The sequence below is a fragment of the Hylobates moloch genome, unplaced genomic scaffold (genome assembly GCF_009828535.3).
Source record: "Hylobates moloch isolate HMO894 unplaced genomic scaffold, HMol_V3 SCAFFOLD_8, whole genome shotgun sequence".
Taxonomy (NCBI): domain Eukaryota; kingdom Metazoa; phylum Chordata; class Mammalia; order Primates; family Hylobatidae; genus Hylobates; species Hylobates moloch.
Genome location: NW_026652283.1, coordinates 83,447,808 through 83,468,528, shown reverse-complemented (window position 1 = coordinate 83,468,528; position 20,721 = coordinate 83,447,808). Strand labels below are relative to the sequence as shown.

Sequence of the window (20,721 nt, the reverse complement as noted above, 5' to 3'; positions counted from 1 at the left end):
AAAGCCACACACCTATTAGAATAGCCCAGGCCCTGAACACATAACACCAAGTGCTGGCAATGATATGGAGCATCAGGAACTCTTATTGCTGGTGGGAATGCAAAAAGGTACAGCCACTTGGGAAGACAGTTTGGCAGCTTCTTACAAAACTAAACATATTCTTACCATATGATCTAGCAATCATGCTTCTCAGTATGTACCCAAATGAGCTGAAACTTATGGCCACACAAAGATCTGCACACAGATGTTCACGGCAGCTTTATTCATAATTGCCCAAATCTGGAAGGAACCAAGATGTCCTTCAGCAGGTGAATGGATAAATAAACTGTGACACATCCAGACAATAGTATGTTATTCTAACACTAAAAAGAAATGAGCTAGCAAGCCATGAAAAGACATGGAGGAAGCTTAAATCCTTATCAGTAGTGAGAGAAGCCCATCTGAAAAGGCTATATACTGTATGATTCCAACAAATATGGCATTCTGGAAAAGAAAAACTGGAGACAGTAAAAATGTCAGTGGTTGCCAGGAGTAAGGTGGAAGAGAGGGACGAATAGGTGAGTACAGAGGATCCTTAGGGCAATGAAACTATTCTGTATGATATTTTAATGGTGGATACACATCACACATTTGTCCAAACCCACAGAGTGTTCAATACAAAGAGTGAACCCTAATGTAAACTGCTTTGGGTGATAGTGATGTATGAGTGTAGATGAACTGATTATAACAAATGTGCCACTCGGATGCAGGATGTTGATAGTGGGAAGGCTGCACATGTGCTGCGGGAGCGGGTATATAGGAACTCTCTGTACCTTCTGCACAATTTTGCTGTGAACCTAAAACTGCTCTAAAAAATAAAGCCTATTTAAAAAACCCAACACTATTAACTAGAATTAATGATAAAAATATGTATTAAAAAAACCTATCAGCACTTCTCAGTGAATAATGATGATCATCACTGCAAACGTTCCCTGGGTGACATTTAGTGTGTGTGTCCTCCTTCCATCGGGGTGGCAGGAGGGAGGGATGTAAGCACCCTGAATCCATCATGATGCCTCTGTACAGGCAGAGGTCCAGAGAAGGGACAGTGACAGGCAGAGCTGAGGGTGGATCCTGCGGTGGCCTAGGCCAGCCCAGCCAAGGCAAGGCTCTCATCTAGACGTTTGGTTCTGGTGCCTGCAGAACCAAAGGTTTTGTTGTTTTTTTTGTTGTTTCCCATGCAGCAGTCAGTGATCTGTTAAAAATGGAAATCGGGCCAGGTGCACTGGCTCAGGCCTGCAATCCCAGCACTTTGGGAGGCCAAGGTGGGTGGATCATGAGGTCAGGAGTTTGAGACCAGCCTGGCCCACATGCTGAAACCCCATCTTTACTAAAAATACAAAAATTAGCAGGGCGTGGTGGCAGGCACCTGTAATCCCAGCTACTCAGGAAGCTGAGACAGGAGAATCACTTGAACCCGGGAGGCGGAAGTTGCAGTGAGCTGAGATCATGCCACTGCACTCCAGCCTGGGCGACAGAGCAAGACTCCATCTCAAAAAAAAAAAAAAAAAAGAAAGGAAATCAGATCGTGTTATCACCTATATAAGCCCCTTGGGTAGCTTTCCACACACCTGGCATCAGGTGAAAACTATTGACCCAGCCTCAAAGCCCAACATGCTCGTGCCCCTCCAGCTTATCTGGCCGCCCCTCACTGCACGCTGTCCTCCTGCATGTTGGTCTTTCTCATCCTTGGACATGTCAAATTCTTCCTGCCAACTGTTCCCTCTGCTGATAATGGCTGCTCCAATCTTCACATTGATGGGAACTTCTTGTCATTCAGGCCTTAAGTGTCACTTCTGTAGTGGGCCTTTCCCAGACCATCCAGTGTGAGGGCCCCCCTCCCACGCCACTCCCTGCATCACCTCTCTCTGTACTGATTCTCTTCATGGCATTTGTTGCTATTTAATGTGCTCTGTCTTGCTGACTGCTACATCCGACCTCTTAGAGCAGTGACAGCAAGTAGTAGGAGCTTGACAAATACGTGTTGAATGAAGGATTCCAATGAGATCTTTCAATGAGATAATGCGTGTGAGGGCAGAAGGGATGATTTTTATCATTAATAGATGAGACAAATCAAAATTAAAAATCCTCTGACTGGTCTCATGACTCAGGTGCTGCGAGCACAAAACCTCAGGAGTTGAGGATGACACATATTTCCCTTATAAACAGCTTGCATTCTGCAACAGCTTGGCGGCCATACCACTGAACTCTTGACCTCCCCTCTGAGTTGCAGTGGAGAATATCTAACGAACTGCTAGACACCTTCACTTCAACACCTCAGCCGTATCACATCCAGTGCTACATGCATCACTATCTGCCGAAACCAACATTTCCTCCCATGCGCTTGCTCAGTTAAAGATACCCGAGTCTTCCCAGAGCCTCCAACTGGTTTTGCTGTCTTCCTCCTGCAACTCTCATCATTTGGCAGCTCCTGCGGGGCACTTGGTCACGTCTGTCCTGTCCCTCCCATTCCTGCTGCTGCTGCAGGGTGTGGGCCCCTCCTTCTCTCTCTCTCACTCTCTGAGAATTGCCTCCTAGCTGACACTCTGACCTTCAAGGGCTATTCATGGTAACCGAATGTAGCAAAAATGACTCCTTTCTCCTCATTCCTGTCCTTTAAGGGTTTTGATTGCTAACTGTGACACACGAAGAATGTAAAGTATCTACAGATAATCTAGAAAACCAGTATAGCTAAAGCCTGCCCTGGGTTGAGTGCTACTGGGGAAGGAAGAGCTCACCCTCAGCACCCTTCACCCCCATGCAGAGGGGAGTGAGTCTGCCACAGGCCAGCTGCCCTGGCTTTCATCATAATGTGAGCTATGTAAGGCTAGAGCCGAGGTAGAAATATTAGCTGCTGAATAGTAGGTTGGTCTGGACCTGTACAATCCACTAGAGTGGGCACAGGCCATGTTGGCTGTTTATATTTCCATTTAAGCTGATTGCAATTAAATAACGATTTTAAAAAGATCAGTTTCTCAGTCACACTAACCACAGTGTCGTGTTCAGTAGCTACATGTGGCCACACACTGGACAGATAGCCATAGAATATTTCCACCATTGTAGAAAGTGCTATTAGATGGCTCTATTCTAGATCCCCAGGACTTATATCAGGTTAATTTTTTGCATTAATTTAGTCAGAAGATGTTTAATATTCTCCTAGAATGTGCTGCTGGGCTTCAACCACGGCCAGTATCCACATAGTCCCTTTCCTCATGGATTAGTGGGGAAAAAAGGGTCCTTGCAGATTTTATTCCTTGGAAATTTGGACCTAGGACTCTTTTTACCTGCACTGATCATAATGTCACTACCAACTACTAACTGCCTCCAGACACTTTGGCTTTCCAAGTCAAGATAAGGCGTTAATCAATGAAAAGTAGAAAGGTAGCATTGTCCTCTTCCAAAGACCCCAATATGCTTTTGAAATATGACTTTCCTAGTATGTATGGGAGGCTAAGGAAGGAGGAGAACAAGATTACAAATCTATAGTAGTTTTCAATTTGGGGAACCTGAAAAGTAGAGGACTGAAGTAAAATTAATTTTTTCTGTGCCAGAGACTATGCTAGACACTTGGTATATTGGAATGAACAAGACGTAACCGATTTGATCATATATTGGAATGAACAGATTCAGCACTCCTGTTGGCCCCTGCAACAAAGTCAGCTTGGGTCTTTTCTCTGTTACAGGTATCAGGGTTGTGGATTGCAGTTTCTAGTCCACAGTTATTCCTGAAATGCTCGTCAGTTGCCAGGTACAGCACTTGGTCCAGAACCCAAAGGGGATGCTTTTATTAGTACTATTATTATATAACATTTTAAAAAATAATTTCTTTTCATAGAATGCATTTTTGTATTAGAGATTCCTATAGTGGGAAAATAACAATTGATAACTTATAGTTTTATATTTGTGGACAGATCGTTTTAGAACAATTAAAACACATTTGAGAATGAAGTCTCAGTTTAGAATTTGTAATATTTTGATACTTCTATAAGGGGGACCTTGCTCTTAAATGGAACTTTGCTATACTCAGAAGCATTCCAAGCTTTTCTTCCTAGGATTTAGAAATTCATAATGTGAGATATCAGCATTTCCTAATTTTCAACTTCCCCTAGTATATGTAACCATCAGTAGCTGGTGTCTACTGAATAGAGAGGGAAGTTTTTGAAAATTAAACATGGTCTCATTTTCTGCAAAGTTTTTATTCATGAATTAACAGTGTTTCTCTTTGTCCATTATTCTCAAGGCAAGTACAGAAGAAATTTGACCATGTAGTAATAGTAATAAAGCTGGATTCTCTTTAAGAGTTTGATAAATTCAAAGGCAAAAGCTCATATATCATGCTGAGTTATATGTGAGTCTTGTAAGTTATATGTGAGTCTTGAGTTATATGTAAGAAGCTGGGAGGCAACCCCATTAACTCACCAGAATACAGACCTCAGTCTCACAATTTCTTGGACATAATTCCTTTCAAACCTTTTCCTCAAAGATTAAATTCTGAAAATAGTCTCGTGATTAAGAGAAGAAAGCTGTCCACTAATGGATTTATCTGTTATTTCTTCCTTATTGTGAGTTGAATGGCATGACAAAGTGAAAGCAAAGAGGCATGCATTAATTCTTCAAAGTGTAAGTCAAAAAGGTCAGCGCTTCCACAGTGTGGCAGCATCTTTGCAGATGCCCGCGTCATGATAGTTGAAAGAGCAAAGCCCAGCAAAGGCTAAAGCTAAAAGTGCCAAAAGGCCTGCCTTGGCAGCTTTCTGCAATGCATCCCCATGAACACAGTCAGGAACAACTTGTCCAAGGCCCCAAGACCATGAAGAGTGAGGGTTGCAGCTACGGAGTAGGCCATCACAGAGCAAGGATTCAGATAAGCAGCTGGAAGCAGGCCCAGGAACAAAACACTGACAATCCTCTCACTAGTCCAGTGGAAAGACGCAGCCTTGGAACCAGAAAGGTGGCTCAGTGACAAATGAATGTGCTGCACTCAACGCCATTCTAGGGTAGGTTGGGTCCTGAAGAAATCCTGAGATCTGAGCAGGTCTGACAACGGGGGCTCGCAGGAACAGAGCTCAGCCTCCTTGGGCACCACAGAGGGCACTCAGCCTCTAGAGAACCTCCATCTCTTCCCTCAGGGTATGCTTATACTGCCCTGTCCTCCAGAACTCACCTTTGGCAGGGTGAGAATGCAAGAGAGAAATAGCCCTTAGAAAAGGGGACCAGCAACCTTTTATAGTCACCCAGCTCTGAATTCTAGTTGCAAAGAAAGAAACACAGCAAAGAAAACAAGAGGATAGGGCTTTTTTCAGGAATGGACCTAAACTAGATTGCAGCAAAGGGAGTCATATTTGCACAGGCTCCTTTGAGAAAGCGGAAGTTCTCTCTATGACTTCCTTGTGTCTTCCCTTCTCCCCAGCCTCATGATCCTCTCTGCATCCCAGGAGGGGGCATGTGAGTGCTCTAGAGCAGCTCTTCCAGACCTGGATGGAAGAACCTACCTAAGCTTCCCCACCTCACTTGGACCACGGGGGCCCATGTGGAGGGGGAATCTTCCCACCCCGGTGCATTTACCCCTTCTGCTCTTCCCTGACCGCCAGCCTCACTCTCCTTCCTCCCCCAATCCTCACTCCAGCGGTCTGGGGGCAAGCAGTGTCTACCTTGTATGCTCTTACCTGATGAGGAAACAGCCTGAGTCAAGAGAAGGGAGAAGCACAGCCTTTTCCTCACCCAAGGCACTTGCAATAGTGCGTGTCTCACCTCGCTGCAAGCTTTCCAAAGACGCAATCAAACACGGGGGAGAAACAAATTCAGCCAAGAAAGTCAAGTAAGGGAACATCTTCTTCCCTCTAGCACCAGTTCCTTTTGTGTCTTTATTTGCCAAATGAGAGGGAGGAGTGAGATGCCAGAGCATCTGGCTGGTTCTCAGCTATGTATAGTTTCAGACACCATTTATTTGCAATGAGCGCCCGCCGAGGGAAGGGAATTTCACGGCTCCCTTGCACCGCCGTTCCTTCAAGGCTGATGAATCAGACATCTCTTTCATTCTTACTGTGCATGCCCTCTACCTTTCAGATGACCTATTTGTTGGCCTTTTTCCATTTAGACAGTAAACCCAAGCGCACCTTCTGCATCCCTTTGCTCTATGGGAACTGAGGGTGATGAAGGGGACATGTGCCTGGGAGTACCACACCATGACAGAGCAGCATTGAGTCCTTGGGACAATGCATACACTGAGAGGTGGAAATTAACATCCACAAGAGTGTAGTCATGATTTTCCCCCAGAACAAATATATAAAAGGGATCTTTGTCATAACAATGACCGGAAATCATTAATCACATCAGGATTGAAGTCCCCACTGTAGCAGTGGATGGGAAGACTTCGTCTGTGAGCTTCATTAAAAATGCAATATTTTGTATATTTAGCTTTTTTCAAAGTTTCACCAAAACACCTGTAATTAATACAATTTATTGTATTATCTTTGTTAATGTATCTGATGTGCAAAACCTTACTAGATTTGTCCCAATTTGAAGGTGTCTGTGGCTTTCCAGCACTCCATGTGTTCCTAGCTACATCTCACAGGCAGACTTTCTAAAGTAGTGCCTTTCAATAGCACTGTTGGCGACGATGGACAGGTTCTATATCTGCTTTGTCCATTGGGATAGCCACTAGCTACATGTGGCTATTGAGCACTTGAAATGTACCTGGCATGACTGAGAAACCAGTTAACACTTAAAACATTTTTCTTTTTTGATACAGGGTCTCACTCTGTTGCCCAGGCTGGAGTGCAGTGGTGCAATCTTGGCTCACTACAACCTCCGCCTCTTGATCCTTGCACCTCAGCTTCCCTGAGTATCTGGGACTACAGGCACGGGCCACCATGCCTGCCTAATTGTTTTTGTGTTTTTTGTAGAGATGAGGTTTTGCCATGGTGCCCGGGCTGTTCTTGAACTCCTAGGCTCTGCCTAGTAATCTGCCCACCTCAGCCTCTCAGAGTGCTGGGACTACAGAGGTGAGCCACTGCACTGGCCCTAGTTAGCACTTTAATTAATTTGAATTTAAATAGGCACATTTGCCTAGTAGCTACTGTGTTGGATAGCACAGCCCTCCAGGGTTCTGGTACATCTGTCAAGGCCAGAAAAGGTATGTTGTGATGGATAGTGCTACATCTGCCACGGGGTGGTAACCTAATACAGGCCTCCTCAGGTGACACCATCCAGAGAAATCTCATCAATGTGCACCTCTGGCAAGCCTGACAAGGCTGACTTCTCTCGACGGGACCCTCCAATTTCCCCATTCCCTGTAAGCAGCTGTGCTATCTAGGAAGAGAATTTGCTCTTAGATCATCAGTCTGTATGTGCGTCTTCAGAGGAGACAGTTTACCCTTATCCCAGCAGTTTTCAGCTTTTTGTTTCTGGTTGCAAATGATTGACTCTGCTGATTGCTGGAAGCTACACAGGTGACTCCCCACCCTCTTGGGCTACCCCACCAGTGACAGCATAGGCAGGGGTGGCCTGGCTTCCTTTCCGGGTGTTGTTATCGGGTAGCTGCCTGCTCAGAACCCACAAAGCCTGCCCCTCATCCCAGGCAGAGAGCAACCCAGCTCTTTCCCCAGACACTGAGAGCTGGTGGGGCCTGCTGTCCCCAGGAGAGTTGCATCGCCCTCCACGGTGAGTATTGCTCTTTTTCTTGCTGCCCCCAACCCAGTGTCATCTTGGCCCTCAGTTGTGTGCTGCTATGATGGCTTCTAAAACCTGGGCTTGCACTCATTTGTTCAGAGGTCGTGGGCACCAGGCACTTTGCTAGAAACTTCCAGGAAGGTAAATGGGAATTGGTTATGCCCAACCCAGGTTTCTTGTAGAGCAAGTAATAAAACTCCCTCACCACTCACATACATGAAGCTTAGGCTTAAGGCAGTCTGTGATTTATACCTTAAAGGAAGGACAAGCAGGTGCTGGGTGACAAGATGGTGGCCAGGGGCTGGGTAAAGGATGCACCCATGAGGTCCTTGAGTCTGAGACACTGCCCCATGGAAAGGATTCTTTGTAGCAGTGAAAAATTGGAAACAAAGAAACTATGCACCAGGAGGCGAATGGTTAAATGAATTGTGATGTATCTAGACAATGGAATACACAGCAGTCATCCAATCCTATGATATGGCTCTATGTTGAACTGGCATGGAAGGTGATCCATGAAAGATGGGCAATTAGAAAGCAATATAGAAGATAATGTGTGTAGTCTGATTTTCTATTAAGTGTGTGTGTATCTGTGTGTGTGTGTGTGTGTGTGTGTGTGTGTGTGTGAGGTTGTGTTACAGAGAAAAAGTCAGAAAGGAAGTATCTCAGAAACTTAACAATGGCTAAGCTAGGAAAGGGTGCTTGAGGAGTTTTTATTTTCTATATTATGTATGTTGGCATTTTGGGGATTTTTTGTGCATTGTAAAAATACTCCTTTATGATCAGAGTAAAGCAAAAAGTTATTTTAAATGACTCATCAGTGGATGCTGGTTTGCCTTTTCAAACACACCCACCCTCTTTAGTTCTGAATTAGCTGTTACTCCATAGACGGCTGGCAAGTCCATCCAGAGTGGTCACTGTGTGCTGAACTGGAAGGGCTGTGCAGCAGCCAGTCTGTGGGATCCCATCTCCTTATTCCCTTTCCTGAACGAGCAAAAGCTAATTTACTACTTCAGCATCTGGAACTTCGGAGTCCTTTTCTTCCAATATCTGCTTATCTGTTCTGAAGCCCCCTTGTGTACGCCTCACTCACAGGCTTGTGTTGGGAGCCCCTGGGCCCCGTGCAGCCCCTGCTGGGTGGTTGGCAGGCATCTGATCTAGGCTTGGTGAGCGGATTGATCTGATAGATGGCTCAGAGACCCCGCCCCGTGTAGGGAACAAAAAGCAGAGCTATGAAAAAATGTAAGAGATAATTCAAACTCCGTGTAGCAAATTGTACAAAGATCAAAGTAAAGACCTGCATTCCTGACTCATGTTAGTATCCGATTTGATGTTAGTGCTGTGAGCATCAGAGGCTATAAGTGTGGGGAGACGCTGTGTGCACAATAACCCCATGCTGATTTTCATGTTGGCTACTTAAGAATGTTAGAGAATACAAAAATAGTGATTGGATAATAATAGGTTCCAAGCTAACTTTTCTAATAGGCAATTTTCTCTTTTGGAGAATTAGCAACTCTCTCCCTTCCTTTATCTCCCAGGTCCCTGCACATATCCCCATGCTTTCTGACTTTCATGCCTTAGTGCATATGTTCCCTCCACTCGTTGCATGTCTCCATGCTCTTCGGCCTGCAAGGACCCGCAAAAACGTCACCTCCTCAATGAAGCCCTCCTGGATTTTCCCCAGAGCTAGAGACATGGCTTCCTCCTTCCAATTCCTACCACAACTCATAGCATTTTCCATTTGTTGTTATTTGCAGCCATGACTTACTCCCTGTATTTGAATGCAAGCTTCTTGAGGATATGGATCATGTCTTATACATTGTTTAAGCCAAATAAATATATCAGGTACTCAAGGCACATTGAATAAGTGGGTTCGATGGGCGGCCCATGGCACCTGCAACAAGGCCTCACTGAGCAGCAAGGGAGAGGTTTGCCGCAGTGCTGAGTCAACTGTCCATCCACTCCCGACAGACCACTGAGATGGTCCTCACTCTCAGTATGTTTGGTCATATGTGGGATATTCCCCCCTATATTTTTCCCACTTTCTCACTGGCAAGACGAAAATGAAAGCAAGCACTGAGACTTAGTAGCGGGGAGAATAAAATATTTGAGAAATATTCTGACAAAAATGAAAGAGAAATAGATGGCAAGGCTGTCTGTGGAGGTTCTAGATGTGGACTCTAGGGAGGGGTATGTCTTATTTTTACTCTTTGGCTCTCTCCAAATTTTGTATGAGCCAGAAGCAGATGCATATTTATAAGTCGTAATATATTACATTCTATTATATACTATATTACATTATATATACTATTTATTTGTTTATTTATTTTAGAGACAGGGTCTTGCTCTGTCACTCAGGCTGCAGTGCCGCGGTGTGATGTTAGTTCACTTCAGCCTTGAACTCCTGGGTTCAAGCGATTGTCCTGCCTCAGCCAGCTGAGTAGCTGGGACTACAGGGTAGGCAACCATGCCTGGCATATTTTTAAATTTTTTGTAGAGATGAGGTCTTGCTCTGTTGCCCAGGCTGATCTCAAATTCCTGGCCTCAAGTGATGCTCCCGCCTCAGCCTCCCAAAGTGTTGGAATTACAGGCATGAGCCATCTTGCCTGGCTTGTGTTTATATATTACCTTTTTTTTTTTAAAAAAAAAAATAATAAAGACAAACCTTTATAGAAAGCTAGTGTACAACTTACTTGCATAAAGTAGCCTCGGTGAATGTAATTACTAGACTTGCTCTTTCTGCGGTAGCTGGAGCAGGCTACAAGTTCCTCCTCTAGATGAGTTTTGTAAACAGGTGTGCTGAACGTTAGAGCATTGGGCTTCTTCTTTTTTTTTAAAATCTGACAAGTTATTTTTATGACAGCTCTTAAAATACAATTTTACACACTTGGTAAGATATTTAAATAGTTTGCAAAATCTAAATGAAAACACGAAAGTTCATTTTCCACTGGTCATCGTGGTTCAGTCTTCTTCCAGAAAATGTTTTGGTGCTGGTGAGCAGCGCAGTGTATGTCTTTTTCTATTTTTTTTTTTAAAGATCGCACAACATAAGTCTTCCTACATGTTGCATTTTAATCTTATAGTCTTGGGGACCTCTTTTCTATCAGCATGAGGACCATCCTTGTTTATTGGCTACATGTGGTTTATTGGATTGATGTGTCATAATATTACCAATTGCTGAATATTTAAGTTGTTTTCCAATTTTTGTTCTGCTCCAACATATATCCCTATACCTGGACCCTTGTGTTCTTTTGTGAGAATACCAGTAGGGCAAATTCCAAGCAGATGCGCTGCAGAGTCGGAGATGTTGTGCTTTGTAAATTTTGGCAGATATGGCTTAACCCTCCAAAAAGATCACATAAATTTATACTCCTCACAGCAGTGCGGAGGCCTTTTTTCCGAACTCTTACCAACATCATTACCATCTATTGCTATTTCCAATCTGAAACTTGCTATCACTCACTATAACCAAAGCCATTCTTTTCTTCTTTTTGTGGTTTCTTTCTTTGGGAATTTTTCTCAGGTATTACATGATTAATATTCAATCCTTTCATGCAAGCAAAAAGGAGGTGACATAAGCCCTGGGTATTAGAAATATATATATATATATATAAAGTGTTTTCTAACTGATATCTCAAAAATCAATCTCCCTATTCCCCAAGCTGTAATAAAATAAAATTTGCTGAGGTGAGGTCTTCCAAACTCAACTGGGCATTTTTCATCTGGGGGAAAAAAAGAAGAGTAATGCTCAGCTCCAAAGTGGCTGCTTTTCTGCTTGCTGGGTGAGTTTCTTATTTCAAAACAGAGGCTCACTGGGCTTCTTGATGGCACCTGAAGTCATGCCAAGCAGGAAGCAATCATTCCACAGAGCTGAAGATGTCAGAACAGTTCAGAAACACTGCCTGGGGAACGTTCTTGGTTCTTTGGCTTAGGAGGAAAGGGGCAGAATACAACCTTTCTGAAGAAAATGCATCTTTCATTCACCTGGGAAATACTTCAAAATAACTATAAAAAGAAGTTAGAAGCAGGTGAATTGCCCCACAGAGGGGAATGTTTAAATGAATTGGGGCACAGCCCCTGTCGGAATGCCAGGTAGCTGATGCCTTCACCTGTCTGAAGAATGTTTAATGATGAAAGAAATGCTTATAATCTGTTAGGTGGGAAAAAGAAAATAAAAGTTCAAAGTGTACAAATGCACAGAAACACAGCTGGGAGGGAAAACAACAGAAAGTTAAAAGTGGTTATTTTAGGGTAGGAAGATTATGGGTGATTTTGATTTTCTCCTCTTGGCTTTTCTGTATTTGCCAAATTTCCTGCAAACATGTGTGTTACTTTTGTAACAAAAAAAGTCATTTTTCAGATAAATGCCAGTGTTTCCTTGGCCCCCAGAGGGCTGCAGTGAATTTCGGTGCATGCCCAGGTGGCTGGGTAAGGTCACGGCTGGAGGCTGGGGCTACTCATTTTTATTTCAGACACAGTCCTGTTCCAGGCTTTCTTGTGTCTTAGGGTCAATTGCCAAAATATTTTTTTCTCTTGTTCTAAAAATTTATTGTGAGTCTTACTTGCATCTAATTTCAAGCTTACTGAAAAGTGAAGAATTGTGCAAAGAATGCTTATAAACCCTTCACCCAAACCATTGTTTTCATTTTGTCCTACTGGCTTTATTATTCTTCTTCTCTCTATATACATATGTTTTCATTAATTTTTTGCATTTTTTGCATATTTTTTGAATCCTTTGAGAATATGCCAAAGACACGGTGCTCTTTTGCCCCTAAATACTTCAGGGGATAATTCCCAAGAACAGGGGCATTCTCCTGTAAAACCACAATGCAGTCAGCAAAATCAGGAAATTTAACACGGATGCAGCACTATCATCGAATTCACAGCGCCTATTGTAATGCCCTTAATTTCCCAGTAATGTCCTTCAGAATTATTTTTTTTCCCCACTCCAGGACCAAATCCAGGTTCTTGCACTGCATCTACTCGTCCTGTCTCTTTAGTCTCCTTCAACCTGAGATGGTTTCTCAGTTTTTCTTTGTGTCACTTGACCTCGATATTTGGCCAGTTACTTTGCAGAAAGTCCTTCATTTTGGGTTTTTCTGATGCTTCCTCATTCTTTGATTTAGGCTGATCTTTTTTCCAGGAATAAAGATGCTGTGTCTTCCCTCCTCAACTCTTTAGGACAAATGTGACACTGGTTTGCTTCCATGTTGGTGGTATTGGGTTTGAAGACCAACTTAGCTGGTCTTCAAATTCAACACCATCAGCGTATAGTTACATGTCTCCAAGGAGCCGTGGCTGTTTTAGTGGAGAAAGATATTTAGACTCCAAGATCAGAGCACTAGGCGCTAATTATGCTGTGTATCATTGCTTTTAGGTCCTCTCAGCAGACAGAGCCAGGAAATATATATGTGAAACACACATACATATACATATACAAATTATCTATCTATCTATCTAATTTAATCTTAAAAACATATGGGTATAAAGACATGTGAACATGTATGTTCATTCCAACACTATTCACAATACCAAAAACAAGGAATCAACCTAAATGTTCATCAACGATAGACTGGATAAGGAAAATGTGGTACATATACATCATGGAATACTACACAGCCATAAAAAGAACAAGATCATATCCTTTGAAGCAACATGGATGGAACTGGAGGCCATTATCCTAAGTGAACTAACACAGGAACAGAAAAACAAATGTCACATGTTCTCACTTATAAATGGGAGCTAAATGTTGAGTACGTATGGACACAAAAAAGGGAACAACAGACACTGGGACCTCCTTGAGGATGGAGGGAGGTAGGAGGGTGAGGATCAAAAAACTACCTACCAGTCAGGTGCTATGCTTATTAACCTGGGTGGCAAAATAATCTAGACACCAGCCCCCAAGACGCGCAATTTACCTGTATAACAAACCTGCACATATACCCCTGAAGCTAAAATAAAAGGAAAAAACCCACAAAAACAAACCAAAACAAAAAAAAACCACGTGGGTCCGTAGTGATCTCTCAAGTTGGCTATAACAGCACAAGGCACTCCAGTGCACTTTTGAAAAGCTACCGGCAGAGAGGTTACCAGGAGGAAGTTCTGGTTGCTTTCCTCCTTAGGGCCTGCTGACAGCCGGAGATGACACTGAGAAGTGAAGTGCCAGAATGCTTTCATCGTACTTTGCTTTTCCCTGCCTCACTTGAACAGCTTTATTGAGGTGCAATTATAATAAACTGCAAATATTAAAATGAAGAATATAAGTTCTGACGTACACACACCCCTGCGAAGCTCTCACACAACCCAGACAGTGAACATATTTATCCCCGACTGAGGTTTCCTTTGTACCCACCTGCCCTCCTGCCCTCCCACACTCCCCTTCTCTCTCTCGCTCTCTTTTTTTTTTTTTTTGAGACGGAGTCTTGCTCTGTCACCCAGGCTGGAGTGCAGTGGTGCAATCTTGGCTCACTGCAACCTCTGCCTCCCAGGTTCAAGTGATCCTCCTGCCTCAGCCTCCCGAGTAGCTGAGACTATAGGCGCACACCACCACACCTAGCTAATTTTTTGTATTTTTATAGAAACAGGGTTTCACCATGTTGGCCAGACTGGTCTCGAACTCCCAACCTCAAGTGATCTACCCACCTTGGCCTCCCAAAGTGCTGGGATTATAGGTGTAAGCCACCATGCCCAGCCACCTCCCCTTCTCTCTCTCTCTATTGCCAGGAAATCAGTGATTCTGCTTTCCATCAGTATAGATTAGTTTGCATTATCGAGAGTTTTATACAAGTGAAATCATATAGTATGAACTCCCTTTGGTCTGGCTACTTGGAATAATTGTTTGGAGACTTGCCCATGTTGCTATGTGATCGGTCATTCATTCCCCATTCCATTGGATGGATATTTCACAGTTAACTTATCCATTTACTACCTGATGGACATTTAGGCTGTTAGCAGTTTTTGGCTACTACAGAGTAAAGCTGTAATGAACATTCACATACTGGTCTTTATGGGGACATATACTTAACAATTTTCTTGGGTGAATACTCAGGAGTGAGATGACTGGATCACATGGTGAGTGCATGTATAACTTCTTAAGAAACTGCCAGTTTTCCAAAGTGGTTTTACCACACATTATGCATTGGAAACGACTGTACTTTCAGAAAAGCAGGGTGGGGTCATGATGTTATTATGGAAAGGAAGCCAACAGGTTGGGACTGGATTTATGAAAGAGACTATTTTTTTCGAGAACCTTGGGGTGTGATGCTGGACAGGTTTCCTTGAAATATACTTGCTAAGTGTATAAAACGAAATGCCCCGGCTCAGGCACAGACTCCGTCCTCGAAGGCAGTCAAGCTGTTGTTTCTTTGGTTATGTAGGGGTGGGCTTTAAAGAAATTCAAAACACATGAAAATGACAACTCGAGATTTATTTCAGTCAGTTCCGAGGCCCTGTGCATTAGGGAACTAGAACTCATTTTCTTTAGTACACAAACCTAGGACTTCCTTTTCCTGCTGAAGTCAGGGTAAAGAGGAGAAAGGTGGGTTCTGGGGGCACCGGGTCTTTTAGGGAGGGGGCCCCAACCCCAGCGGGCGCCACCCAGCCCTCATGTTCTTCTTGCCACCTGGTTACTCAAAGGCCCTTTTCCTGGGGAGTCCAGAGCCCAGGGCATTCGCAAAGCGACCACTGTCCTGTTAGCTTCGGTGAGTCCCTTAGCTGATAGAGCAGGGGGAAGGGGAACCAGTCAGCAAAACAGGACTTGACAGAGAAGCTGAATCAAGGGAAAGGGAGCTAATGTAGAAAGGATGGGCTGGGAAAATGTAACAGCCCGCCTGCCACTCCTTATTTGTGGATGGGAGATGTACTAATTATTGTTTAAGTAGAAAGAAAACAAATGCTAGAATCAGGTGACCCTCAGAGTCAAAGAAGTGAATGATAACTTCAAAGGAGAGGTTCTTTCATTTCTGTGTGGATGACTAAGATGATTCTGAAATCTAGAATACTATATACACTCTAACTCCTGCTTGGAATATTTTTTTCAGAAGAATAAACAGATTTAAAATTTAATCTCCATCTTTTTGGCATTTGGTTGTTACTATATGTTTACAAGCCAGTCCACTTTTTGATTTTTGTGCCTTTTCCAGGAACGGGCTTGCATCTGACTGACCCACCATGACACCCACAGACTTCACAGTGAGTACAGCTGAGCTCCTCTGACTCCTCAAAACACACGCTCGTCTTCCCTTTTTAGGGGGTGTGGGAAGGATCCACTGAGGGGGAAGGATTTATCTGTGTGGTTTCCTAGGGTAAGATCTCTGCCTGGCAATGCCCATTGCTGGGTAGGTTGTTGTCCAGCACAGAGGGTTTTGCAAATGCAAAGAGGCAGCTATGCTTTGGGGTATGTTGCGGAGACAGAAGAAAATGTGGTGTTATAAATAGCTAAGGATTTTTAACCATCTTTAACTAGGGTGTGCTTAGTTCCATATGCCTGTTCTAAAACTCAGACAAATGAGGCAAAGGGAGAATTCATGTAATTTGCTTTTAAAAAACCCACAGTGGGCAAATTAGTTGTATTTCTTGCATAACATTATGTAGACCTTATGAAAACACGTAACAGTATACATTCCCCTGAAAGAGACCAAGAGCTGAAGAAAAATTAGTGAGTCAGGCTGGGTGTGGTAGCTCACGCCTGTAATCCCAGCTACTCAGGAGGCTGAGGCAGGAGAATCGCTTGAACCTGGGAGGCAGAAGTTGCAGTGAGCCGAGATGGAGCCATTGCACTCCAGCCTGGGCAGCAAGAGCGAAACTCCGTCTCAAAACAAACAAACAAATAAATAAAACAAGTTTTGTAGGACTTTTCAGATCCTTCAATGTGCTCAGGAGTATTGTGAATTTCAAAGAAGGAATATGCAGAGATTCTCAACTATTTTAACCATTAGTGTTTCACCTAAAACATGGTTTGGGAAATGCTAGTCAGATCTACTAGAAATAGATAGATATTACAATGTATACAGATAGGGAGAGCCCAGCTAACAGGAGGTAGAGAATATTTTGTTATTTAAATATAAACATTTAAGTACACAAAATCATCTTTGTAGTTATATATTTGTTAATATTAACTGTTCAAAACAAAATAAAAACTTATTGTGGATTTGGGGTGACTTCTAGTCCAAATGCATCCAGATGAATTGAACTATTGCATTTGCCTCAGGAGAAATAAAAGTAGAGATGAGATTTGGCAAGGAATGTCCCTCAAGGAAAGGGAGTGAGAGCTGGTAGTCTCTGGTGGAATTTGGGAGTCCTAATGGGAGCCCTCGGAAGGAAACTGGTGGGAAGTGAGAGTGCCTGAGGATCTGTGGGCAGAGGTTTTGGAAAGAATGTAGCAGGCGTGGCACGGATTCTCCCCTCCTCCTCCATCGGCAGTCCACGTCCTTCATTCCCTCCCACCCCAGGTTTGACTCAAGGGCTTACATCTCAGGGTCTCATTTCCAGCCCTCATTTCCTGTTTCCGTAGCAGGGGTTTTAGGATGGCTTCTGCTTCAGGAGCCCAGAAAAAGTGTAAGAAATGTGTGTGTGTATGTGCGTATATGTGTGTATATATATGTGCATGCATGTGTGTACATATGTGCATGTGAACATGAGTGTTGGCATGTTTGTGTACATGAGAGCATGTGCAAGTGCATGTATTATGTGTATGCACGTACATGTGAGTGTATGTGCCTGTTGGGGCCAGCTTCATGGCTGTGCAACCCACACAGTCACACAGGGGCCCTATGCTTAGAAGTGCTGCTTGTTTGATTGAATGCTGGATGTGTTGAAATTCCTAATAATTTTTAGACCACAGGTCCTGCTAACTATAGAGCAGGTCATGGTGCTTGTGTGTGTACGTGGGGTTGAGAGTGTCTGTGTGTGTATATGTATGTGGGTGTATGCTGGTGCTCCCGGAGCTTTCAGGAAACTCAGGGGACTGGGATCTAGATGAGTTTAAGAGCCTTTGCTGACCTTTTTAGGGTCAGTGAAAAACTGAATAGATAGGAGAGGGACGATCACAGTCATATCCACAGTTTGATAAAACTGCCCATCAGTAGTGTGGAGGCACTCTTACCCCATCAGAGCACTTGGCATGCACACTATAAGTGTTCATTTGCGTGTCTGGTTGCTCTATGGGTAGGTAAGTTTCCTGAGAGTGAAGCCACACATCTGACTTATTTATTACGGTTTCTTTGGCACATAGCACAGTAGCCAACATACAGTATGTGCTTAATAAACATATGTTGAATAAGTAAATATGTCACAACCCAAGCAGATGTCCTCAGAATGCCTACGTGTCTTTGGCCTTATCATAGGTGTTTGGGGTTGGACGGGTCAAGAGGTCCATGACTCTGCCATCAGACAGGACCTTCTAAATATTTTCCTTGACCTAATGCCATCTTGTGTCCCCTTGCAGAGCCCTATTCCTAACATGGCTGATGACTATGGCTCTGAATCCACATCTTCCATGGAAGACTACGTTAACTTCAACTTCACTGACTTCTACTGTGAGAAAAACAATGTCAGGCAGTTTGCGAGCCATTTTCTCCCACCCTTGTACTGGCTCGTGTTCATCGTGGGTGCCTTGGGCAACAGTCTGGTCATCCTTGTCTACTGGTACTGCACAAGAGTGAAGACCATGACCGACATGTTCCTTTTGAATTTGGCAATTGCTGACCTCCTCTTTCTTGTCACTCTTCCCTTCTGGGCCATTGCCGCTGCTGACCAGTGGAAGTTCCAGACCTTCATGTGCAAGGTGGTCAACAGCATGTACAAGATGAACTTCTACAGCTGTGTGTTGCTGATCATGTGCATCAGCGTGGACAGGTACATTGCCATTGCCCAGGCCATGAGAGCACATACTTGGAGGGAGAAAAGGCTTCTCTACAGCAAAATGGTTTGCTTTACCATCTGGGTATTGGCAGCTGCGCTCTGCATCCCAGAAATCTTATACAGCCAAATCAAGGAGGAATCCGGCATTGCTATCTGCACCATGGTTTACCCTAGCGATGAGAGCACCAAACTGAAGTCAGCTGTCTTGACCCTGAAGGTCATTCTGGGGTTCTTCCTTCCCTTCGTGGTCATGGCTTGCTGCTACACCATCATCATTCATACCCTGATACAAGCCAAGAAGTCGTCCAAGCACAAGGCCCTAAAAGTGACCATCACTGTCCTGACCGTCTTTGTCTTGTCTCAGTTTCCCTACAACTGCATTTTGTTAGTGCAGACCATTGACGCCTATGCCATGTTCATCTCCAACTGTGCCGTTTCCACCAACATTGACATCTGCTTCCAGGTCACCCAGACCATTGCCTTCTTCCACAGTTGCCTGAACCCTGTTCTCTATGTTTTTGTGGGTGAGAGATTCCGCCGGGATCTTGTGAAAACCCTGAAGAACTTGGGTTGCATCAGCCAGGCCCAGTGGGTTTCATTTACAAGGAGAGAGGGAAGCTTGAAGCTGTCATCTATGTTGCTGGAGACAACCTCAGGAGCACTCTCCCTCTGAGGGTTCTTCTCTGAGGTGCATGGTTGTTTTGGAAGAAATGAGAAATACAGAAACAGTTTCCCCACTGATGGGACCAGAGAGAGTGAAAGAGAAAAGAAAACTCAGAAAGGGATGAATCTGAACAATATGATTACTTGTAGTCAGAATTTGCCAAAGCAAATATTTCAAAATCAACTGACTAGTCCAGGAGGCTGTTGATTGGCTCTTGACTGTAATGCCTGCAATTCTCAAAGGAGGAATAAGGACCAGCACTGTGGAGCACCCTGGCTTTGCCACTCGCTGGAGCATCAATGCCGCTGCCTCTGGAGGAGCCCTTGGATTTTCTCCATGCACTGGGAGCTTCTGTGGCTTCAGTTCTCATGCTGCCTCTTCCAAAAGGGGACACAGAAGCACTGGCCGCTGCTACAGACTGCAAAAGCGGTGAAAATGTCCATCTTTGGGAAATTTTCTACCCTGCTCTTGAGCCTGATAACCCATGCCAGGTCTTATAGATTCCTGATCTAGAACCTTTCCAGGCAATCTCACACCTAATTTCCTTCTGTTTTCCTTATTCTGTTCTGGGCCAGTGAAGGTTCTTGTTCTGATTTTGAAACGATCTGCAGGTCTGGCCAGTGAACCCCTGGACAACTGGCCCCACCCACAAGGCATCCAAAGTCTGTTGGCTTCCAATCCATTTCTGTGTCCTGCTGGAGGTTTTGACCTAGACAAGGATTCCGCTTATTCCTTGGTATGGTGACAGTGTCCCTCCATGGCCTAAGCAGGGAGATTATAACAGCTGGGTTTGCCAAGAGCCAGCCTTGGCCCTGTTGTAGGCTTGTTCTGATGAGTGGCACTTGCTTTAGGTCCACCGTCTGCTCCCTAGAAAATGGGCTGGTTCTCTTGGCCCTCTTCTTTCTGAGGCCCACTTTATTCTGAGGAATAAAGTGAGCAGACATGGGCAGCAGCCAGGGAGGGCAAAGGGGTGAAGCGCAGGCCTTGCTGGAAGGCTGTTTACTTCCATGCTTCTCCTTTTCTTACTCTATGGTGGCAACATTTTAAAAGCTTTTAACTTAGAGATTAGGCTGAAAAAAATAAGTAATGGAATTCCCCTTTGCATCTTTTGTGTCATTCTTTTCATGATTTGGCAAAATGTATCACCTTTGAAAATATTTCACATATTGGAAAAGTGCTTTTTAATGTGTATATGAAGCATTAATTACTTGTCACTTTCTTTACCCTGTCTCAATATTTTAAGTGTGTGCAATTAAAGATCAAATAGATACATTAAGAGTGTGAAGGCTGGTCTGAAGATAGTGAGTTATCTCAATCGGATTGTTCACAGTCAGTTACAGATTGAACTCCTTGTTCTACTATCCCTGCTTCTCTCTACTGCAATTGACTAGTCTTTAAAAAAAGTGTGAAGAGTAAGCAATGGGGATAAGGAAATAAGATCTCCAAATACCTTAAAACCATCATGGCTGACAAGTTTTTATTTCTCCTCTGTC

General features: G+C 43.8%; 2 protein-coding genes and 1 pseudogene across 7 annotated transcripts in view; 1 reads left to right on the top strand and 2 right to left on the bottom strand.

Annotated features, from left to right (window-relative positions):
* The window catches only part of LZTFL1 (leucine zipper transcription factor like 1), an 84,802-nt gene that overhangs the window by 51,453 nt on the left and 12,628 nt on the right, over positions 1–20,721 (bottom strand). The window contains exon 1 of one of the 4 annotated variants that reach the window (XM_032161818.2): positions 5,703–5,753. The exons of the other annotated variants lie outside the window; for them this stretch is intronic. The gene's annotated coding sequence lies outside the window, so the exon portion shown is untranslated. Of the gene's footprint in view, positions 1–5,702; positions 5,754–20,721 lie in introns of those variants that run through there. 4 annotated transcript variants of the gene reach the window in all.
* Positions 4,757–5,153, bottom strand: LOC116473558 (succinate dehydrogenase [ubiquinone] cytochrome b small subunit, mitochondrial-like; annotated as a pseudogene).
* CCR9 (C-C motif chemokine receptor 9) lies at positions 7,105–20,501 on the top strand. Of its 3 annotated transcripts, none has more exons than XM_058442952.1 (3): positions 7,105–7,171; positions 15,846–15,894; positions 18,149–20,501. In XM_058442952.1, the coding sequence occupies exons 2-3, from the start codon at positions 15,874–15,876 to the stop codon at positions 19,235–19,237; spliced, it is 1,110 nt and encodes a 369-aa protein (XP_058298935.1). In that variant the 5' UTR covers positions 7,105–7,171; positions 15,846–15,873; the 3' UTR covers positions 19,238–20,501. The 3 variants fall into 3 exon arrangements, with proteins under 3 accessions (XP_058298935.1, XP_032017711.1, XP_058298934.1); XM_032161820.2 differs by lacking the exon at positions 7,105–7,171 and adding an exon at positions 7,586–7,698; XM_058442951.1 differs by lacking the exon at positions 7,105–7,171 and adding an exon at positions 15,157–15,241.

What these genes read in the sequence shown, in the direction of transcription:
- CCR9 (XM_058442952.1), top strand. Translation starts at nt 15,874, where the DNA reads ATGACACCCACAGACTTCACA. An exon ending in TGACACCCACAGACTTCACA is followed by an intron (nt 15,895 to 18,148) that starts GTGAGTACAGCT and finishes GTCCCCTTGCAG; the next exon opens with AGCCCTATTCCTAACATGGC.